The 22,490-nt window shown below is 55.8% G+C and overlaps 1 protein-coding gene across 1 annotated transcript in view; it reads left to right on the forward strand.

Annotated features, from left to right (window-relative positions):
- Window positions 1-22,490, forward strand: part of PITPNM3 (PITPNM family member 3) — a 90,042-nt gene that overhangs the window by 40,967 nt on the left and 26,585 nt on the right. Inside the window, exons 4-6 of the mRNA XM_012779159.2 lie at window positions 5,511-5,558; window positions 21,635-21,711; window positions 22,143-22,378. Coding sequence (XP_012634613.1) covers window positions 5,511-5,558; window positions 21,635-21,711; window positions 22,143-22,378 — 361 coding nt within the window. The remainder of the gene's footprint in view (window positions 1-5,510; window positions 5,559-21,634; window positions 21,712-22,142; window positions 22,379-22,490) is intronic.

The raw sequence follows: 22,490 nt of genomic DNA on the forward strand, positions 1-22,490 counted from the left end.
TTGGTTAATTAATTTCTTTCCATTTTTAGTAGAGATGGGGTCTTGCTGTTGCTCAGGCTGGTCTTGAACTCCTGACCTTGAGCGATCCTCACGCCTCGGCCTCCAGAGTGCTAGGATTACAGGCGTGAGCCACCACGCCGGGCCTGGTTTATGCCCTTGTGTCTATTTAGGTCTATGTTTCTCAAAGAGTGGTCCCTGGACCAACACCGTTAGCATCACTCGGGGACTAGTTAGCAGCGTGAGTTTGGGCGCTACTGAATTAGTCCTACTGAATTAGTCAAACTCTGGGAGTAGGGCTCAGAACCTGTTTTAACTAGTCCCTGGATTCTGATGGTCACTAACATTTGAGAGCCACTAATGATTATGATACTCAGTTGGCCCAAGGAATCCACAGTGCATTTCCCTGTAGTTTCTTTCAGTCATTGAGTTTGGTTTTTCTTCCACCTCGCTGGCTTTCGTCTAATATTATATTTAGTGATATTTATGTGTATTCTGCTTTGCATCTGCAGTTCCATGCTAGACTAACTCTGAGGGATATGAGATGTCTGTTTGCTGAAACCGGCTGCCATGTAGTTACTGAGGAGGGTAGAGCATGTCGCTGGGTGAGTTGAGCCAGTAGCTTCTGATTTATGGCTCTTGGGTATTTTAAGCCTCCCGGGTGGTCCTGTCCCTCAAGCATTCATCCTTTCTCAGACGTGGGGACCGGTGCCTTTGCTTGGTCAGCAGAGGACCAGAGCCCCTGGCTCTTTTCCTATGGAAGCCCAGACAATTGCAAAAGCTCTTTGCTCCTGCCTTGTCCACCCTTGTGTCTGCTCTTCCGTCTGAGCTGCCTCCACCACTGGCTACAGACCTTCCTTTGGGGGATTGAGGTTCTAATGTTCTCTCTCCTGGGCTGGCTTTACGGGCAATTGTCCTTTGCGGTCACACAAGGCCCCGTTCTTAGGAAGATCACATACTTGATTTTTTTGCTCTGCTGTTTGCCATCTTGAAGCTCTTAATTCTTGTGAACAAAGGGCTCCACATTTTCATTGTATTAATACATTGGGCTCTGAAAATTACGTAGCCAGCCTGGCCTCCCTCCATCACATCTCTCTGCCTTTTACCTTTTGGGGATGCCTCACAGTTTCGGGTCTAAGCACACCCCTTCTTATTTTATAGTTCTACTAAAGACTGATTCATATAAAAATAATTGACATCATTTTTTAGGGATTTGGGGCAGGAGAAAAAGGCAAGATCATGTAAATAAAGTTTACCATCTTTATTCAGTCGTACTGTGATGCTTCTAAAATATAAATCCAGTACTATTCTATGGAATGGGCAACTAGGTTTTCATTGCCTGCAGAATGAAGTATTAATATAAATCCCCCAGCCTGGTATACAAGGCCATCCACAATTTGGTTCTAGCCTTCCTTCTGACAACTATAGATTTCCAGGGTTAGTAAGTTTCCTGTCACTATAGGAATCAAATAGCCCTGGAATAGCTACCGCGTGGGACATTATAAAGGGGCTGTCAAATCACTGGTAAACCCTATGATCCCAGGGTTTTCTCTGACTCTGATAGTCTCGACTTCTGGGCGTGCCCTCCCCTCCTCTTCCTTTCACTCCGTGTTCTTGTCAAGTGACAAAGAGGCCGCTGGCGGATCCTATGCCCACTGGGAGGTTTTCCTCCTCCTGACTCTGCCCCTGCTCCTCCCGAGATTTCATCTCCAGTTCTCACGGCCCTGTGCACTTCCTGCAGGAAGCAACCCTGATGCCCCCGCCCCTCCTAGACCACCGTCCTAGTGCCCAGCACAGCTCGGCTGGGCCCTCACCTGCAGCCCTTGCGTGGCACCTTTCCAGGGCGTGCCTCACCTCCCCGCCCGAGCCCGGGGTGGCCAGGGGCTCACATGTGCATTCAGTGCACACGGACGGTACTTGCTCTGTGTCAGACCCTGTGCCAGTCAGTGCTGGGGACACAGGGAGGACTCAGATGTGGACTCAGAATTGACCAGACTGGGGGTGGGGTGGTGGCAGTTTGTGGATGAATTGCTGGAGCGAGAGTGGGGACACAGTGCAGTGGGATCGCAGAGTCAGAGCGGCCGAGGGGGCTTTGCCCAGGTCAGGGCAGACCAGTGAGGACGAAACAGGCCGAGGGAATGGCAGGGGCGAAGGTGTGGAGGGAGGTGAGAGACAGCAGGGGATATGGAGAACTGCAGAGCTTATCTTGACGGAGGCTGGGCATTGGGCTGGGGCTGACATGTGGGGCTGGAGGTGGGAGGTCGTGGAGAAGAGGCAGGGGCAGAAAAGCTGGAGACGAAGGCCTTGAATGTCCAGCTGAGGAGTTGGGGCCTTTAGAAAGATTATTCTGGAAGCCAACATGGAAGATAACAGGAGGGGCTGGGGAATGAGTGTGGGGGTCGCAATGGGTCAGGTGGGAGGTAAGGAGCCTGAATCTTGACCTGCAGCCCAGCGGAGAATCAGGTGCTGGGACACACCCGGGCAGGCAGGGAGTGTGCGGGTCTTTCCTTCTGGACCTCGAGTCAGGGACCAGCGCACCAGGCTGGCCCGGGGCCCAGCAAAGGCAGAGCTCCTTGCAAGTCCTGGCTTCAGCTGCTCCTGCCCTGCTCCCGGTGGGGGGGTCTGCCCAGACACCACCTGGCGTATGGGGAGGAGAAGCCCCAGGTTTTCTTCCCCAAGGCCCCCCTCTGCCTGAATTGCTCTCCCAGCAGCACCCAGCTCCCCCCTCCGATGTCCTGTTTCAGAGGGGTGTTGGACGTGCTTCTGTTCTTTTTTTTTTTTTTTTTTCTTTTTTTTTTGGCATTCCCAAACATTCTGTATTTGCTTCTGTTCTTGACTACACCTTTGGCTTCTCTTGCTCTTGGGGAGCTCGCAGTTTGTTGGAAGGGGACTGGGAAGAGGAGTTACCAAACCACTCAGGAAACCTTCAGCGGGACGTGGAAGCATCTTCTTGGAGGCGGTGGTGTGGCTCAGACTCCTGGGGCTGTGCGAGTTTGGGACCGGCAGGGCAGTGGGCCCCAGCCCCGTCTGTGCAGCCGTCCTGTCTGCAGGCGTCGCTGGCAGCTCCTGCTCTCACGCAGGCTCCGGCTGAGGCGAGGCTGTCGGGCCCAGGGGCCCTGGACGCTCCGGGCTAAGTGGGGTCTCATTTAGGCGGCGGCTGCACCAGCTGCACAGCTGGTTAATTTCCCGCGTCCTGGGAGCCTGTTAATCAGGAAGCCGGGTTCACGCCGACTCCTCCTTGCTGGGCCAGCTGCTTCCAGGGAAGAGGGAGCTGGCCTGGGCTTCTAGCTGTGCGGGCCCCACACTTACCTTGTCAAGCAGCAGGCTCGATCTTGCCCAGGCTGGTGGCCTGGCCAGCCCCAGGACCCCTGGGTGTCCCTGGGCCAGGCCTCACTGCAGAGGAGATGACGCCCAAGGGGAACTGTGGTCAGACCCCGAGCATCTGGATGCATCTCCTCAGCACCCTGCAAACACCCCCTTCTCCGCTCCCATCCCCCCACTCCTTATCCCCCCTTGTCACAGCCTCTTGCTGCCTCCCCACCCCGGAAGTACTGCCCAGGTGGGAGCTGTCCCAGCAAGCCCCCGATCCAGCAAGCCCCCCTACCTATTGGGGGCGGGGGAGGTCGGGGAAGAACCGTCACCAGAGTTGGGGTGTCCAAGGGACCAGATCTGTACACTAAATTAGCAACTATATCCTGCTGAGCCTCAGTTTCCTTATCTGCTAAGGGGGCCTTCTGCACACAGGTGAGAAATCTCCGTGACTTCAGGTGCGGGAAAGCACCTGCCTGCCCAGGTACGGCCCTCACAGTTCACACAACTGAGGCCGCGCTCGTGCTTGGCTTTGTGGAGTCCCCAGAGCTTGGCTCTGGCCTCCTTCCCTGACGTCTCCCTTGTGCTCACCCGCGTGAATCCTACCCACTGTGTTTCAGGGGCGCTCACCTCCTGGCCTCTTCCCGCCTCTGCTCGCTGTGTCCCTGGCAACGCCAGCTCTTGCGGCTCGCCCACTGCCTACCGTGCATGCCTGCCTCGGAAAGCCTGCCCAGGCTCAAGTCATGTTTACTGTCTGGGAATGAGGGTATGGAGTGGCATCGATACTCCTGAACAGTCTCAGGGAGTAGCTCGCGGGGGCCTGGCGTGAGAACACGGAGGGGGTGACTCAGACCTGGCCTGCCCCTCAGCTGGACTCTCCCTGCCCCCACCGCCAAGGCCTGGCACATAGTAGGTGCCAAGACATGCCAGAGGTGTTTGCGTTGTAGTCAGGGTTTGTGCCCCAGAGGGCCCGGGGGGAGAGTGGGCTTTACTGTTCTGAACTCTCAGTAATGTCTTGAGGTTTGTGTTCTGTAAACAACTCTGATGGGACAGTGGACACGTGTTGGGGCTTGGAGCTTGCTCATGCGTGGTCCCGCCTGCCCCCCCCAGCTCCCTGGCCCCACCCAGCTTCCTCCTCCCTGCCCTGCCCTTGGGCAGCTGTCGTTGTCCCTCCCAGCAGGGGCCTGGGTATGGGCAGGGTTGGGGTCAGGTGTTCATATCCCACCCTGGGCTGGCAGCGCCACGGCACATTCCCAGGGTGACTCAGAGGGAACAAGCCTTTTCCCTACCTGGTGCATTTCGATGTGGAGGTGGCAGTACTCTTGTCTGCCCTGGACTAGGGCAGTGGGCCTGTGGGAAGGGCAGATCCATGCTCCGCTTTCCGGCTCCTGCTCACAGCACGACGTGTGGGGGCCAGTGGCTGGCAGGAGGGGGGCCTGGGCACGGGTGAGCCCTGCATACATGCGCACCACGCTGAGGAGCGGGGACCCTGGGGCCTGCGAGGGTCTGCACGCACCCTGAGGGTGTCCCTGTGCACAACATTAAGTAGCAAAGAGAAAACACCACGACGGGTCAAGAGAGTCCCCGGGAAAAAGGAAAAGCTTTATATTTTATTAATAGTACCTTTAACAGCATTTTTTCCTTGCTTTTTAAATCAGAGCCCCTGCATCTCCCTTCTGCAATGGGCCCTGCTAATTATGTGGCTGGATTGGGGTGTAGTAGAACAAGCATTTGGATTCAGAAGAGTTTGGAAGTCCTTTTGCCTCTTCAAGCCTCAGTTTTCTCATCTATAAATGGGCTTGCTGCTCAGGGCTAGACCCTCTCACACCTCTGCTTTTCCTTGAACTTGGCCTTGCTGTTTTCTCTCCTTTCCTGTTGAAGTTCAATTCTTCGCTCTGCCGAGGACTTCCCTGGGCACCTCAGTAGGAATGAATCTCTCCCTCCTCTTTCCTCGCCCCTCCGCCTCTCATGACAGTTGGCCACGTGCCTAGCACCGGTGCTAGGGTGTGGCCTGAAGGGCTGAAGGTGGCACCTGTGTTGGTGAACTCCGGGGGTGGAATGAAGGTGGGCTGGAGGGGACGGGCAGAGGCAGCCGCAGGGGCCCCCCAGGAAGCGCAGGGAAGCGGGACAGGCTTCCCCGCCCCTGCCCACTTCACCGGGCAGCAGTGGCAGGCTCTGCTCACGATTCTTTCCTTTTTCTGCAGGAGAAGGCGCTGCGCCGTGCACGTCCAGCATCCTCCAGGAGAAGCAGCGTGAGTTATCCCCACAGGAGTCCCTTCTTCCCCTGAGATGGGTCCAGGCTCCCTGGGGTGGGTCCCCTCTGGTTCACCCAGAGCCCAGAAGGATGTAGGATCCTCACTGTCTTGACCGAAGACAGGGCCAGAGGCCTGGGGTCACTCATCCTGAGTTTGAGCCACTCCATGCCCCAGGAGCCAGCCCCTGGGGTTGCTGAGCTCCCCCACGCTGGCAGCTCGGGTGTCAGGGCCAGAGTGAGGGCGGAGGGTTGTGGGCGGGAGGTGAGCCCAGCAGAGCAGATGGGACCATGGAAAACCCACATGGCGTGTGTCTTTTGCACGTGGACAGAGAGGAGGGTGGGAGCATGGAGCCAGCCCCCTGGTGCCTCTGTGACCATCATCGCCTGTGGGTGACTGCCTTCCAGGATGGAGCCCTGATGCCTGAGGTCAGAGGCACCCCACTCTAAGCTGTCCCAGGGGCCATGAGCCTTAAAATCCCACCACGAAGAGGCCGTCTCTGCAGAGCCAGGGGCCTCTGCTTGGGTTCTGGGGCCTCCCGAGTCCTTGTCACCTGCTGTGTCATACAGGCGTCTCCAGTTCCTTCTGCCTGTGTGTTCTCAGAGACGAGTCTAGGATTGGGTCCAGGAGAGACTTGGTAAAGATGTGTCAGTTTGCTGACATGGTCACTTCGGGACATATTCCCTGGATGCTCTGAGTGCTGGGCGGGGTCCGAGCAGGTGCCTTGGCCGTTGCCAGTACTGGGTTTCCCACGAGGCTGGGGGTGGGGAGAGGAGTCTGTGTGTGGGTTTGGGGGCAGGGGTGCGCTCAGAACTTTCCTTAATTCTCTCTGCTGCTCTTTCTATCTGTGGTTGTGGCTTTGGGGGGCCGAGTCCACTCTGCTCACCCTGTCCCCAGGCCCTGAGGCCTCCCTGCCAGCTCGCCCGTGCCTCAGTTGCTGTGCGGACTTGGAGGGCGCCTACAGCTCCAGCCTTCCCACAGCCTGGGGGCCGGCCCCGGGGGGTGCACAGGCCTCCCCAGAAGAGAAGCTCTCTCTGTTTCTAGCTAACATTCCCTGGCAATTCACAGGCAAGGCCCTTCAGCGGCTGGTAGACATGAATGTCTGTCAGGGACACCCCAAAGCTCAGGCCACAAGGCATCAGGCCAGGGCAATGAGTGACCAAGTGGAGAGGCCAACGCTGTTGGAAGAAGGTTTTTAGTACAATTTCCGAAAGAAAGGGCACACTACGCAGGGCCATGGGGCACGAGGTTTGGTCGGGAGGCAGAGGAGTGAGGGTCAAGCCAAGCCCAGAGCCTGTGCCGGGGTTTCTGCAGGAAACGGGGTGGAGGTGGGGGAACAGCTTGGGTTGGGCTAGTTTTAGCATTGAGGGCTCTGGGCTACAGTGGTGGCCTGTCCTTATCTGGAAGCTGGCCCTGGGTTGATTCAGGGCAGGGGGAGTATTGCTTTGGTGGGTGAGGGTTGGACAGAGGAAGCGGTTGGTTTGCATAGGAAAGGTGCACTCACAGGGGAGTTGCTTATCATCTCTAGGAATTAGCCAGGCCTGGGAGGGACAGTCTCTCCCTGGCCAGCAAGCCCCCAAGAAGTCAAAACACCATAACATAGAAAGCACGATTAATACCGGGGTGCCACCATGTCCCCCAGAAATGCGGGAGAGGAGAAGAGCCCAGAGCACCCCTCCTGGGCCTCTAGGAAGAGGAAACCCCAGCGGCAGCCCCGAAGTGGAAAACAGCAGCCACCTGACTCAGGGTTTGTCGCTTTTCCGGAGACACAATCCGACTGACGAGACGTGTAGTGTCTTCTGGACCTGGCTGGAAAAAAATGTGTGTTTAATAAGAGGGAAAGCTTTTTTCTCCTGCCACGGCTGTAGATTTTAGTCAGAGTTATATTGCTGAAGGCTGTCACCAAATTCTGGTCCTTAGGGACAGTCTTATTTCTTAAAGCATAACAGAGGACTCCCAGGAGACGTGTGCACCTGCAATGGCACCCTGGAGGTCGTCTAGGCCGGTGGTTCCTAAGTATAAACCCGACATTTTCAGCAGTGAGAAAAACAATAACACTAATGTGGTTTTTCATAGTGTTGGATGTATTCAATTGAGGGGACTGCATTTCACATAATTCTACAATTATGTCCTGCCTACAATTTTTGGCATTAAAATACGTTTTCTTTTATGAAATGTCGGTGATGATCGATGGTAATGTGTTTGCTTATTCTTAATCCAAAATGGGCCAAAGAAAAATCTGTGACCTGAATAAAAACAAAAGAATAATAGCAATGCCTTACATTTATAATAGAGTTTTCCCACTTAAAGTACACCTCTGTGCATATTATCCTATGTAATAAGTTCTACTGGGCTTTTGAAAACTCACTAAATACAAGTAGTGTGGTGGTACCAACTGTCCTGGGCCAGGAGTCAGTGTTTCCTGGGGCTGGTGCTATATTGTCAGGGACTGAAAGGTGATAAGGCCTAAGTTTGAAGCTTAGCACCTCCGCTCAGCAGCTGTGACATTCTCTGTCACCCAGGCTGGAGTGTGGTGGCACAGTCATAGCTCACTGCAGCCTTGAACTCTTGTGCTCAAGTGATCCTCCTGCCCCAGCCTCCCGAGTAGCTGGGACTATAGGTGCATGCCACCATGCCCGGCTAATTTTTTAAAAATTTATTTTAGACATGGGGACTTACTGTGTTACACAGGCTGGTCTTGAACTCCTGACCTCAAATGATCCTCCTTTGGCCTCCCAAAGTTCTGGGATTACAGGTTTGAGCCACGACTCCTGGTCTGCTGCGACATTTTGGGCAGGTTACTTAATGTCTCTGGGCCTCAAGTGTCCTCAGTTGTGGAAAGGTGGCCCTGTTGTCTATGTCCTAGAGTTGCTGAGGGCATCAGAGATAACACATGCAAGGTGGCAAGCTGTGCACCTGGCACTCAGGATGCATCTTATGGTTCCTGGTTCTTATTGGCTTTGGCATGAACCTTGTTACCTGGAACACCTGGTGCACATGTGAGAGATGAATCTTATCCCGTGGAGCTCAGGCTTTCTGGCGCTCTGTTGGTCCTGCGGCTGCCTCAGTTGCCATGTCACAGTGGTGTTTCCCCACGCCACCGAGTCCTCTGAGCTGGCCAGAGAGCACTGGGCCCCTTGGGCTGTGAGCGTGGGGAGGAAGGCCGGCACGGGCCTCTCGGCTTGTGTGCAGGCGTAAGGTTGCAAGGCCTCATCTGCAGTGGCCTGGAATCTTTCCTCCTTCGTGGCTGCCAGACACCCCCAGCCTTCATCCTGCAGTTGGACAGATGGCCTGGCAGCCTGCCACCGCTGGCGTGTGCTGGTCATTTGAAACCAGACTGGAGGCTGGAGGAAGCCCAGGGAGCCATTGCGTGTGGGGCCAGGTGGGGGGCGGAGGATACAGAGGGCTTTGCAAGGGGGCTGGAGACCTGGGTCGCCTCCCAGCCACCTGCTATGCCGTGCCGGCTCCTGCCTGTGGCCAGTCTGCTACCCCGTCCGTACACGGAGTCCCTGCTGGATCTGACGTTCAGGGGTCTTTGACTTTCTGTTGCTGCCTCTCTGTCTCCTGGCTTCCCTTGTCCGCACCGCTTTCTGTTCTGCCTTGTTCACTCTGTTCCTTAACACAGCGACCATTTACCCAGTGCTTCCTACACGCCTGCCATGGTGCGGGGACCTGGGGACTCGGGGACTCTGGGGTCTCATATCTTCCCATCGAACCTCTCTCCTGCCCTTCCACCCAAAGTGAGTGGCACCATTCACTTTGGGATCGAAGTGGATCCAAGCCAGAGACCCGGGGTCCTGCTGGACTTCTTCTCTGTCCAGAGTCCAATCAGCCCCCTTCTGTCACCATTCCACCTCCCGCAGAGCTCTCGGCCTCGCCCACTCCTCTGTGTCCCTGTCCCTGCCCTTCCCTCGTCAAGGCCCTGTCGTGTCTCTCCTGGCCCGTTGCCTCCTCCGCATGCTGGCCTCGCTTCCCGCCCACGCCCGCCCTCCCGACTGTCAGGGAGACCTTTGCGGGTTGAAGCCTGGTGCTCAAAGCCACCGCTTCCCTTCCCACGGCGCCGCTCCACCGGAGGGTGAACCTCGCCTCTGGACAGCCCGTCTGCCCACTTCCCCCTCTTCCGTCATCGCGCCCCGTCCCTTCCACACCGACTCTGGGAGGAGCATGCACACCCTCAGCACAGTTTCCCCATGCGCTTGGGAAGCCCGGGCGTTCCATCCATCCCTGTGGAGGGGACAGAGGCAGCTCCTTAGCAGCAGACGGCGGGAAGGACTGGGGTCCCTCGGGACCCAGCACCCTTGGCCTCTGCCCTCACTGCCCCAGTCCTGGCTGCCTGGATCTCACGTGCTGAATCCAGTGAGCCAGGCCCACCCTCCCTGCCACGATGTACCATCTCTGTCGAAGTGGCTGAGCATATAGATGTCAGCGCAGTGGGGCAGTAACTCCCCTCCCTCCGCCCACACCCTCCCGGGTCTGGCTGGTGGGAGAAGGTGTGGCCTCTCCCAGGATACCCACGGCTGCTCCTCCTCTCCCCGACTCTCCCCTCCAGTCCCAGCGGCTGCACAGGGTGCAGGACAGGACAGGACAGGAATGTGCGAGATGGGGCGGAGGCTTCCTCTACCTCGCCCCCACGCAGACTCCATGACAGGCATACCTACCTATTGTGGCCCTTGGAGTTGGACCCAGCTCATGTGGACTGCAACAGAGGCCTGACACGTGCGCCCCAAACCCATGCCGCGGTCCATGGCTTTCCCAGACTGGTGCCTGGTGTCAGCTGCTGGGCCAGGGGCTGTCCCAGGTGTCGGGAAGTTCTGCTCATTAGAGCAGGGTGCTTGGTGGGACTCTGGACTTCCCCTCACTTCCATACCAAGACCTGGCAACCCTGGTCCCAGACTGACCTGTTGTCCTCACCCCCTATGGAGCCTCTGTCATAGCCACCACCTGAGCCCTGACTTATCCCTGCCTGGATCCTGACTCTATCCCCTGATGCCGGATCGGGCTCACATTCCTTGGCTTAGACAGAGAGAAACGTGGATGGCTCAGCTTCACCCTCCCCATCGTGGGGATGTGGTTTGACGACTCCTCTGCCTTGGGTCAGTGACCAAAGGAGCATTTCTGAAAGCCCTGACCGGCCACCACGGGGATTCACCTCCTGCATCCCCTCAGCCTCTGGGCTCCCCAGGAGCGCCCCACTACCGGCATGACGCATGAAGCCCCTTGCCCGCGGCTGGCCTCCCCAGCCCTCTGCCTGGTAACTGGTGTCTTTTCCTGGCCTGTGTGGGCAGCTTGCTGAGCACAGCTGCAGACGGGCTATATTTAGCCAGCTTTAATGAGCTCAGGGTGGCAGACGTCCGCCTTGGGAGCACTTCTCTTGCCTGTGCGCCTATGCTTGGCATGAGTCCTTCCCGTGTATGTGCGTGCGTGCACACGCGTGTGCGTGCACATACGTGTGCACGTGCCCTCGCGTTTGTGTGTGTGCATTAGCATGTATGCCGGTGCCTCGGTGCATTCATTTACATGAGAATGCGTGTGTCTGCATGCGTAAGCAAGGCCCTCCATGCAGCAGCTGCGCTTTGCAGGGAACGTGTGCAGCTTCTGACACTTACAGGGGTGCAAAGTGGGAACACGTCATTAGTTCATTCCCTCGTCTGTTTAACAAATATTTAATAAGCACCTTTGTATGCCAGCACCGTGGTAGTTTTTGGGGATAAAACGGAGCAAAAACAAACTCAGTCCCAGCTCTTAAGGATCTCATAGTCTAAGAGAGGGAGGAGGGAAGACAATAACCGAATGGCCATAAGATTAAAAGTATGAGTATTAGTCCCAAGAAAGACAGGTTCACGGTGCTACTGCGGGAGGGCAGCAGGAGGTGAAGGCCCCAGGGAGGAAGGAACACTGAACAACACTGTGTCCGCTGGGCACAGCGGCAGCGTGAGGAAGGGTCCAGGCACAGGGAAAAGAATGTGCAAGGGCTCTGTGGTGGGAGGGGAAAAAGGCATGTTTGTAAACTGCCAGAAAGGCTGATGAGACTGAGTTCAGAGAGGGAGAGGAGGCAGAGGGTGGGGGCTCGGCCGGATGCTGGAGGAGGGGTGGTGTGGGAGGAGGTGGCGATATTTGCATGGAGCATTTGGAATCGGGTTCCAGCAGGAAGTGGAAGCTCACACAAACAGCGAGGTGGGAGGAGGCTTAGTAAAGGGACTGGATTCACAGGTGAATGAGGCTTCACGGAGACAGAGAAGGCGCACAGGGCGATACCCTGGGGCCATTCCCAGCCCTGCGGATAGCTGTAGACAGGCCCTCACCCCCAGCAGCTGCAGCCTGCAGCCCAGAAAACACCGTAGGTGACCCGGGACGGAGGGAGCCTCCTGCTCCCGGTTCTCCCACCGGTGCCTTCCGCTGGCCAAACCCCCCAGAGGCAAGGGAGCCTCCGCCTCCAAGCGGGGCAGAGAGTGGGGAGTGTGGTCTGGAGGGGCACAAGGAGACCACATAGCACAGTTCACAGACCTCCACGTGGAAGAACCATGCTTTATTTTCCTATGAGCCAACTTGACTTTGACTCTGCGTATCCACCCAGCTGTGCTGGTGAAAGAACGTCCCTCTGGGATTCCTGGGCCTCCTGCTTTCTTCATGCTCTTGCCGTTGTCCCAAAGCTCCCAGCTGTCTTCCCACCTTTGGGGTGATAGAGTATATATGTGTGCGTGTGTGTGTGTGTGTGTGTGTGTGTGTGTGTCCGTGCACACATGCACAGGCGCAGAGAGCTCCACACTGGTGAGCTCGGGGGCCCTGGGACCCAGCCTGGTGGTCCCTTTTGTTCTGTCTGCAGCTCCTGGCCGAGGGGCCAGGCTCCCAGGGGAATGGGACAGCCAGGCCTTCCCATGTCATTCTCCTTCCCCCTGGAGTAGCCAGCCCACCCGAAGAGGTCTCTCTCCTCCCCTCTGCCTGAGCCAGGGGGTGGGGAATCTCTTTTTAGCCTGAGGGAATCTCTGTCTCCTCAAATCCTTTCCTTCTGGGAACAAAAGCCAGCAAGCTCAGCCACAAACCTTCCCAGAGGCAAAGCAACCAGAGCAGAGAGAAGAAAATACAAATTAGTATCTAAAAAAAAAAATCACCCTGCTGCATGTGCTTTTAAAAAAATGCTTATTTTTAATCTGTCTTTTGAGTAGGTAGCGCACATACTCGGTATAAAATGCCTCTTTCTCCTGTCCCCTGTGCACCCCGCCCTTCTCCCCAGAAGCAGAGATTATGACTAGTTTCTTATATTCCATTTCGGAGATATTCTCTGCATATACAAACATATCCATAAATATTCATTTTCATGTATATTTTTATATCCCCCCGCAGAGATGGGAGCACACAGTGCATTCCACCCTGCACCTTGCTTTCCCCGGATGCTGAGACTGTACCCTGAGTGTCGTGTTAGCGCATTTACAGCGAGCCATTCTTTGCAATGGGGGTGCCCCGTTTCACTGTGGCGCAAATGTGTTTAACCTGTCCCCTACTGGTGGATCTACAGGTGGCTTCCTGTCTTTGCAGTTATAAACAGCGCGGCGAAGGTTAGCATTGCCCGCGCGAGTCATTTTGCGCCTGGACTTGGAATTGCCAGGTCAAGGGCATTTTGTATTTTGAATGACGTTGACAAATGGGCCTCCACAGAGGTGGTACTGGTTTTCACTCTCACCTATTAACACTGGTCCACACAGCGTTAATAGTTGCCGATCAGAGAGGTGAAAAGAAGGCGTTTCAGGGTCAGTTGGGTGAGCCGCCCTCTAGTTCAGGGTTCTAAGGTTGAGCACATTTTCATGTGCGCAGAGCCATTCCCAGTGCCTTCCCTGGAGGCGACATACACTCTCGGGGAGCACTGTGCAGCAGCGTGCGGGGCGGAGCGCGCTGTTGCAGTCCTTTGTGTGTGTGCCAACTTCTGGGCCGGCGCAGACACCGTTGTGCGTCCTTAAGGAGCAGGGCAGTCTCTCTCCCTGCTTTTCCCTCTCTGCCAGGGGTCACGGCTGTGCTGTGAAGGCATTAGAAAGAGCAAAGGGACCCCTCCTTTCTTATTCCTCTCCTTCAGAAGGGTGGAAGAGCCCTGGACCGACGACCCGGGTTCAAATCTCCACCCCTTCATCTATATCCTGAGAGAAGTCACTTAACCTTTGCAAGCCTCAGTTTTCTCATCTGTGAAACGGGGAGAGCACCCCTGCCCTCGCAGGAGGAATGTGAAGATTGCCTGAGACACTGGGTGAGGGCTAGAAACTGAAGACAAATCTTAGGAAGGCTGTGTTTATTATTACAGAGGCGTCTGTCTGCAGGGGAGGCCCGGCGGGGGTGCCAAGGCCCTGCGGCATCACTGCGTAGCAGCGGCAGGGTTTTCTTGTGGTTGCGTGTCTGGGAACTTCTCTGGGCCTGATTCAAGATGGTGACACTCCGGATCTGTGCTGGGCTCCCTCCAGGGAAGTCGCTCCTTGGAACTAACCCCTGCTCAGTTGGGGTGCCCGACAGCATGTTCTCAAGGGGCAGTGGCTGCAGTACAGACCCCAGCAAGGGCCGGTGTCCCTGTGAAAGCCTCACTGGCCCATCGAAGGCTCGAATAACTTTGGTCTCGTCCCACCAGATGCGTCCAGGTGGATGTGGTTGCATTCCAACCCTGAAAGGGTGAAGGAGTCACAGGGGGGACCTCAGCCTCCAGATCCACCCCCACTTCCCTCCCAGAGTCCCTGCTAAGTGGACACTTACATAACTTGCTTGTGTAAGCTCAGTGAGGGAGAACACCCCGTCTCCAGGCCAGCACGGGACACTCTAGGACTGTTGTAGATATTCCCTAAGCTGTGCTAAAACTTGGGACGATCTCCAGAAACCACTCCGGCCCTATTCATCCTGGCTCTGCCCTCTGCGCCCGTGGTTCAAACGTGGCTCAGTGGGAATTGCAGACAGCCCCCATGTCCCCTGGACCTCCCGGGCCACTTTCTACGCCTTTCCTGCCTGGTTATTGGGCTCCAGGTGTGCCCTGAAACTGGCCTGAGCTTCAGGGTCAGGGCACGGATGTGCCTCCTTATTTTGAACCGTGATCTGTGGTTTGCGTGGCCTCAGAAGTTGAAAAGTAGCCTTGACAGCCCCATTACCCTGACTCAGGCTGTTTGTAGCCTTTGGTCATGAGATCGGGCTTGCTCACATGACCTAGGTCTTTGTCATGTGACTCAGCCTTGATCATGTGACCCGGTCTTGGTCATGTGATCCTGAGGGTTTGCAAGATGCTTGAGGGCAGGTTCTGTATCTGATTTATCTTGGTGTTTTCAGCCTCGACACAAGCCTGGGCAATATCCAATAGGGTAGGAATCAGCAAGTGATGTCAAGTTATTAATAGTTTTTTGATCCAAATGCTGAATCTTAATTCACTCATCATGTTTCACATCTATTCTTTCCTTCCATAAGGGTTTCTTTTCCTTTCATATTACCTTGTTAGCCTGTCAGCTCCCAGAGGGCAAGGCCTTTTGCTTTGTTTTGTGTGTAGTGTTTGCATTTACTGGTAGGGGATTGTGGCTGCTTTAAAAATGATCTTATTGTAAACATGACAATGCTTGTATTGTGTATCCAATAGATATATTCATAAATAGTTTTAAGCTAAAAGAAATACGGGCTCACTAGAGAAAAATTAGAAAATAGAGGAAAGTAGAAAGTAAAACAAAACAAAACAGACAAACAAACAAACAAACAAACAAAAACCCATCCATTATCCCAGCACCCGGGGAAAATCACAGTAAACAATTTGGTGTGTTTCCTTCCAGCAAAAGGTCCCCAGCTCCCCGCTACCTCCCAGCCTGGATTGTGCTTTTCATAGCGCTGGGGGCTGGGGACCTGCAGAGGAGGGTGGCCTGGAGTGTGGCTGGTGAACAAGGTCAGTGGCTTCTGAGTTACGCTCTGTGGGGCCCTCAGGGACTGCCGAGGGGCAGGGTGGGCTGGAGCAAGGAAGTGGGGCTCTATGCCCTCTAGTTGGCTTTAGCCAGAGCTGGTCCATATTTATTTTGCAAACTGGGCTCCTAAGGAAGATTTCACTGGATGAAAAATTTCCCTGTTTTAAAAAAGTTTTGAAACCTTCAGAAGAAGGCTCGCTGTCTCCGCTGCTTCATGCTGGGGGGTGTTGGTCCCCACTTCTGACTTTGAGCCAGCCAGAAAATCTGTGAACGACACCTTGTGTGTGGGCACCTAAGGGCCAGGGCAGGCGCCCATTCAGCTGCTGTGGTGAGAGCTGTCGGTTCCTGCAATAGTTTGTCATTCTTTCTGTGTGTCCTCCACCCCAGGTGCCCTAAGCCCTTGGCGTTCCCTCGAGTTCCTGGGCCAGTGACCCTGCTCCACGTGCAGTGAGGTGGGGCTGGCAACGTACATTCCAAGCAAACCTGTCGGAGCTCTAGGGGCCCCTGCTCCCCTTCTGAGGGCCCCAGAAACACGCGTCCACTCGTTTGCACCAGGACTCGCCTGGAAATGACTACCAAGCTCCCTAGTTGGCATCAACCACTTTGAAAATCCACGTGACATCTGCCACCTGCAGTTTCTTGGTTCCTCGTCCTCCAAGTCATTGTGCCTGCGGGTCCCTTCAGGGTCCTAGGGTCTAATTCTGCCAGTAATGGGGGCTAGCACTCACGGAGGGCTCTCCTGCGTGGACTCATAGGATCTCGGACTGCCTGGCTTTCCCGAGGGGATATAAGTAAACCCTGTTGTTTGGTGATGGTGTGGAGAGGGTGTCCAAGGTCACCCTCTGACTAGGGTGTTCATGTCTCATCCTAGGACTCTTTCCATGGCCTGTCTCCTCCTGTGTGTGTCATGCGGGTTTACCTGGGGGTTAGGGCTGTGGTCAAAGCCACCCACGTGCTACTGAATGGGGCTCGAATTCTTCTTAGATAACTTCCAGGTGTAACTCCTGAATCCTGCATCAGAGCAAAACAGCAAAGCCACTGGGTTTACGCAAACTATTTTTATGTTTCTGCCCATACGTGTGCTTCTACGAGTTCACAGAGGATTAGATACTTTTGTAGACACTTCTCAGGACATGCCACGCGGTCTCAAGCTGGGCCTGGCTCTGCTCTGTTGACCCCACGGGTGACTCATGGGAATGGGAGTGACTGCCAAAGCTGGAGGGGGCTACTGAGTGGTCAGCTTTAGCCAGGGGTCCCCCAGAATCCACCCCTTGTAGACCCCAGCAGCTGGGGGCAAGGGAGTGGAGACAGCTGGACCCTCCAGCCAAGCTGGGTGATGCTTTGCTTAGGGTGCCAAGCGCGTGGGTGGCGACCTTGGCTTTTGTATCAAGAGCAGTGTGGTGCATCGGTAATTAGAAGGGATGATCACAACGAGTGCCTTTCCAAGCCTGTGATTAGGCAAAAAATAGGCTCCATTCTTTCGCCGGCAGGAGGAGCCCTGGTGAGCAGGGTGGGCTCAGCGCTGGGCTGGCAGAGTGCTGGGAGCGGGCACTGCGGTAGCTGGCCTGCCTCGAAGCCTGCACAAAACATTGTCACAAAACAGCTGTGGGTTCACCTGCCCCAAATCTGGGCATGGCAGGGACCCATCCTGAATAGGGCCATGCAAACAGAGATTAACAGGAAGTGGGAGGAAGTGGCAGCCTGACAGTGAGGTCCTGGGGTCCCTTGTGGGTGGCTCCCCACCACCCAGGGTCCCCTGCCAGCTGCTCTTCTCACCAGAGGCTCTGGGCAGGTCTCAAGAGGCAGCATTACAAAGCCCAGGCCAGAGTGTTCTAGAATCCCCCAGATGTTCCCACATACCGCTTCCCCAGGGTACTCCCTGAACCTGATTTCTCCTGGGGGTTTAGCAGCACAGAGATGTCTCCCCGGCTGCGTGCATCCTGGGCTCTTCACTTCCAAAATGTTTTCACGAAAATGCCATGCTAGGCCTGGAAAGCTGATAAACCCTGCTCTCAAGGGGCCCAAAGTCTGACGAGGAAATGGACAAGTCGCTTTACAGCAATAAGCCAGGCCCGGCTCGGCATGCTGTGGGATAACCATCCTTGCCTGGGTAGATCTGAGAAGGCTTTCTGGAGGTGGTGGCAGTTGAGCAGGGTTTTGTAGGACAAGTAGGAGTTTGCTGGTCTGCGAAGGGAGGAAGGGCTTACCAGGCAAAAGGCTCTGCATGAGCAAAGGCAAGGAAGCGTGAAAGAGTTATGTCTTGTGGGTGAGACAGCCAGTGGCCTCAGTTGTTGCGGTGGGAATGTGTGGCTCTTAGAAGAAGCAGAGCCCGTGGGCAAGGTGCAGGCAAGGTGGCCTCAGGCTGCCTTTCTGCTTGTCCGCAGAGGCCTCTGCCGAAACTGGAGATGTGCCTTCCTGTGGAGTAACTCTGGCCCTGTTAGTCGACCCTCAAAGGGCCACACTCTAGATCTGCAGGCTAGGTCTCCCCTCCTCCGTCCCACAGAGCAAAGCATTTCTGGCTTTTGTGCATTGAAGGGAAGCAAGACCCCGCCCCCCAAAAGTGTAGGAAGCGAGGCCCTTCCTTCTTGCTAGGAGGAGCGAGGGATGCTGAGGACAAGCCTGTCCAGCCTCTGGCCTGTGGCTTCCATCCCCACTGAGCCAGGCACGGCCTCAGCGTCATTTGTGGCCAGGACGCAGCGCTTGTCTACCAATTTGATGCCCAGAGCGTCTCGTGGGCCCCCCAGGAAACAGACTCCAGGCAGATCAAGGATGCGGTGCTCTCGGTCTGTGAAATCAGCCAGGGTGCAGGATCCAGCCCCTGCCCAACAGAGGGCATGGTGCCCGGGAGACAGCAGGACCCTCATGGCTTCCCTGCAACTTATTTATAGCCTTGCCGTGGTAATTTGTGGCAATCACAGCATTTAATCCTGTAATCACACTGCAAGCAGGCACCCAGCCCAGCGCGGCCGGGGAGCATGCCAAGGCGCAGGGAGGGACTTGGCGGCAGGGCAGGCAAGTGTGGAGGTGGCAATGTCCCGATCAGCCCCATTTCATCAGCTGTGGCCCTGGCTCTGCGCCCCTGAGCACCCTGGGTAATAATAATAACAATAGCAGCTAACGTGTATGACATTTCCTATGTTCCACGCCCTAGACTAAGCCGTCCATGTATATGGACTTATGCCCTGTTCTAAGCCCTTTATTTATTTATTATTATTATTTTGTTTTTTGAGACTGAGTCTCACTTTGTTGCCCTGGCTAGAGTGAGTGCCTGGGCTCAAGCAATCCTCCTGCCTCAGCCTCCTGAGTAGCTGGGACTACAGGCATGTACCACCATGCCTGGCTAATTTTTTGTATATATATATTAGTTGGCTAATTAATTTCTTTCTATTTGTAGTAGAGACGAGGTCTCGCTCTTGCTCAGGCTGGTTTCGAACTCCCGACCTTAAGCAATCCGCCTGCCTTGGCCTCCCAGAGTGCTAGGATTACAGGCGTGAGCCACCGTGCCCAACCTAAGCCCTTTATATATATGGACTCAATTATCCTCATCACCACCCTATGACGCAGCTACCGGTATTATCCATATTCCAGATGAGGAAACTGAGACAGGTCACACAGCTCATATGAGCCAAGATTTGAACTCAGCCATTCTGGCTCCAAAGTCCATGGCTTTAACCACGCCCCTCCCAGCCCTAGAGGACATGGGTCCTCCAGGCTCCACAGCCACAACCTCAGCCCTGCCCGGGCTCCGGGTTCCTTCGGCTGACCTGACCCAGAGCCGTGCACGAGGCTGCGTTGTGGATGCTTTGTCTCGGGGAAGCCACAGCCAGCCTCCCTCTCAGACACTTTCCTTCCCCCCTGGCTCTATTTCATGTCGTGGAAAGAGGTCTGGCGTCTGGGGCAATTGATGCCGGTTGTTCTAGCCTCAGTTTGCTCATCTATGAAATGGGGCTAGTAACAAGCTCATCCAAATTCAGAGAGTAATCATGGGGACTGGACGATGCAGGTAGAGCACACAGTGCCTGGGACATAGTAAGTACTTAATACAGCTGACCCACTACTGTTGTCTCGTATTGTCCTCCTGTGCGGGGGGCAGGGCCTGAGGCCCCTCGAGCCAGACCTAGGGCAAGCCTACGCCACTGGAAGGGGCGTTAGTGAGTGCTGGGCAGAGTCAGGCCTCAGGACAAGTTTTTCCTCCTCCTCCTAAAAGTCACCCCCTCCATCATTTCGGGAACGATTTCCTGTCTGTGTGGGCAGCAGCTCGGGCTCATAAAGCAGTCACCCTTCGACCAGGGCTGCGTCTGTAAGGACAGAGTAGTTCAGAAACGCACCTCCCCGCTGAGAAAGCTTCTCATTTGGAATTCCTTGCAGATGTGCCCTCCCCGGGGGCTGGGAGCTGGTCGTGGCTGACTCAGACACCACGGGCTGGCTGGGGTTGCCCGAAAGCCCCGGGATGGGGCCCTCCCCAGATGTGACTCCCGGGGGGGGGGGGGGGCTACAGTGGGGGTGGGGTGGGGTGTGAAGGCGGAAAGGGCTGTCCTCATCTAGAATGGGCTGCGACTTTAAGAGATAAGCAAGTTCCTCGTAGTCATCGAAGGCCACCAGCTGGCTCTATCGAGCGGTGGGTTTTGGCTACACACAGAAAAGCGTATCCATCTCACAGAGGAGAAAAGAGGGAAGCTGAGGTCGGCTTGATGGAAGGAAGGATTCCTCGGGGCGGCAGGCGGCATTTGGGTGGGGGGCAGCTGTTGGCTGTCTCTGAGGTCTCTCTCCACCTGCAAGTCCATTGTCATGACATTCGGGAGCATGAGTGTTAGCTCAGGGGTTGGCAGGCTTTCCTGTAAAGGGCCGGATACCGAATGTTTTCAGCTTCGTGGGCTGTGAGGTCTCTGTTGCGGCTACTCTGCTGCTGTGGCACAAACACAGCCGTCGACAGTAGGTAACGAATGAGCCTGGCTGTGTTCCAATAAAACTTTATTTAAAAAAGCAGGTGGCGGGCCAGATTCGGTCCATGGCTGTGTATCACTGACCCCGTGTTAGAGCAGCGAGAACTGAAGCAGGGCGGCGAGCCTAACTCCCTGGAGGAGCAGGTGTTCAGCCAGGCAGCTGGGAGGAGCAGCAGCCGGCTTCGTCACAAAGCTCGTGATGTGATGCCGAGTGTCGCTCCAAACGCTGGTCTTACCTCTTTGCGGGTCTGGACCACGGTGCCATAATTCAAGGCCTTGTGATCTCTCTGATAGCTTCAACCAGTTATTAAAAAATATATATATTTATCAGCCGTGTTAGTCAGGATTCTCCGGAGAAACAGAACCAATAGGTTCTACATATTAATAGATACCTAAAAAGACATTTTTTGTGGGGCATGGGCTCACACGATGACAGAGGCAGAGAAGTCCCAGGATCTGCTGTCTGGCAGCAGGAGCCCAGGAACCTGGCCGCGTGGCTCCAGTTCAAGCCCAAAGGCCCGAGGACCGGGGACACAATGATGGCGTGAGTCTCAGTTCGCATCTTGAAGGCTGAGAACCAAGAATGCTGATGTCTGAGGGCAGGAGAGGATGGGTGTCTGATCTTAAAAAGAAAGTGTGGATTCTGCCTTCCTCCTCCCTCGTGCTCTGTCCGGGCCGGCTCTCTACAAATCACGCCGTGCCCACCAGCCTCGGGGAGGGGGCTCCTCTTCACTCAGTCTGCGGATCCAAACGCTCTTCTGGAAACACCGCACAGATACACCGAGAAATAGTGTTTTACCAGCAGGCTGGGTGTCCTTTGCCCCAGTCAAGCTGACACATAAAATTAATCATTATGCCAGCTCTTCTAAGCTGTCCCCAGAGGGGAGCTCGGCCCACATTGGCGTCCATCTCTGCGGTGGAAGTCGCAGGAAGTCGCAGGCAGGACTCATGCAGGGCTGTTGCCATTGGTGAAGAAAAGCAGGACGTTCCCTTCCTGGGATGCCCGCCTTGTCTCAGGGACAGCACCGGTGGTGGCCTCACTCTGCTGGTCTTCCCTTCCTGAGAAGGAGAAAGGGTTTCATGTCATGCTGGTTTCAGAGGCAGGGGCTGGACAGACTATCATTCCAACTCACCTGTGAGCCGAGGCCTCACCTCCGGGGCCCGTGCCTCGTGTCCTGTCGCCAGGGCGGAAGCCTGGAGGTGCTGAGCTCCCCTTCTGTCCCCTCTGCAGGAGAGCTGTACCGGGTCTCCCTGAGAAGACAGAGGTTCCCAGCCCAGGGGAGCATCGAGATCCACGAAGACAGCGAGGTGGGCTGGGCTTCTGAGCGTGTCCGGGGCGGCCTCTGTGGTCAGGATTTTGGGAAGGGACGTAGGATGGTAGACAGGCTGCCTAGTTTTCTTCTGGCTCTTCCTTTGACTTGCTGTGTGACCCTGGGCAGGTCTCTGTCCTTCTCTGGGCTTTGGGTTCCCATAGGAACAAGATAGCTCTCTTGGGACCTTTCCTGTCCTCACATACATCGAGAGTCTTGCCCTCTTGGCAGCCTGTGCCCCTCACTCTGAAGGCACCAAAGGTTATGTCACATGGAGGGGGGGCTGCAGGACTCCTCGACTTAGAGCCGCCAGACAGGCTGGGCAGGTGCCTGCGTCCCCAGCCACGCTCCCCCTGTGTGCACGTCCTTGTGTGCCTCCCTCCCATGCCCTGCTGTCTGTCTCTCTATCCTGACCGATGTCCCTCTCAGGAAGGCTGCCCACAGCGCTCCTGCAAGACGCATGTCCTTCTGCTGGTGCTGCACGGGGGGAACGTCCTGGACACGGGCTCGGGGGACCTGTCCTGCAAGGCCGCCGACACCCACACCTTCAGCTCCGTGCTGGAGAAGGTCACGCGAGCCCACTTCCCTGCCGCCCTGGGCCACATCCTCATCAAGTTCGTCCCCTGTCCTGCCATCTGCTCTGAGGCTTTCTCGCTCGTCTCTCAGTGAGTCCGTTTCTGCGTGTTGGGGCTGGTTGGGGCTGTTGGTGGCGGGGGGCTAAGTGGAGGGGCTGCCCTGCCTCCTGGTTACCTCCTGGGCAGTGGGTGCCTGCCCACG

This window comes from Microcebus murinus, chromosome 18 (assembly GCF_040939455.1).
Source record: "Microcebus murinus isolate Inina chromosome 18, M.murinus_Inina_mat1.0, whole genome shotgun sequence".
NCBI classification, from domain to species: domain Eukaryota; kingdom Metazoa; phylum Chordata; class Mammalia; order Primates; family Cheirogaleidae; genus Microcebus; species Microcebus murinus.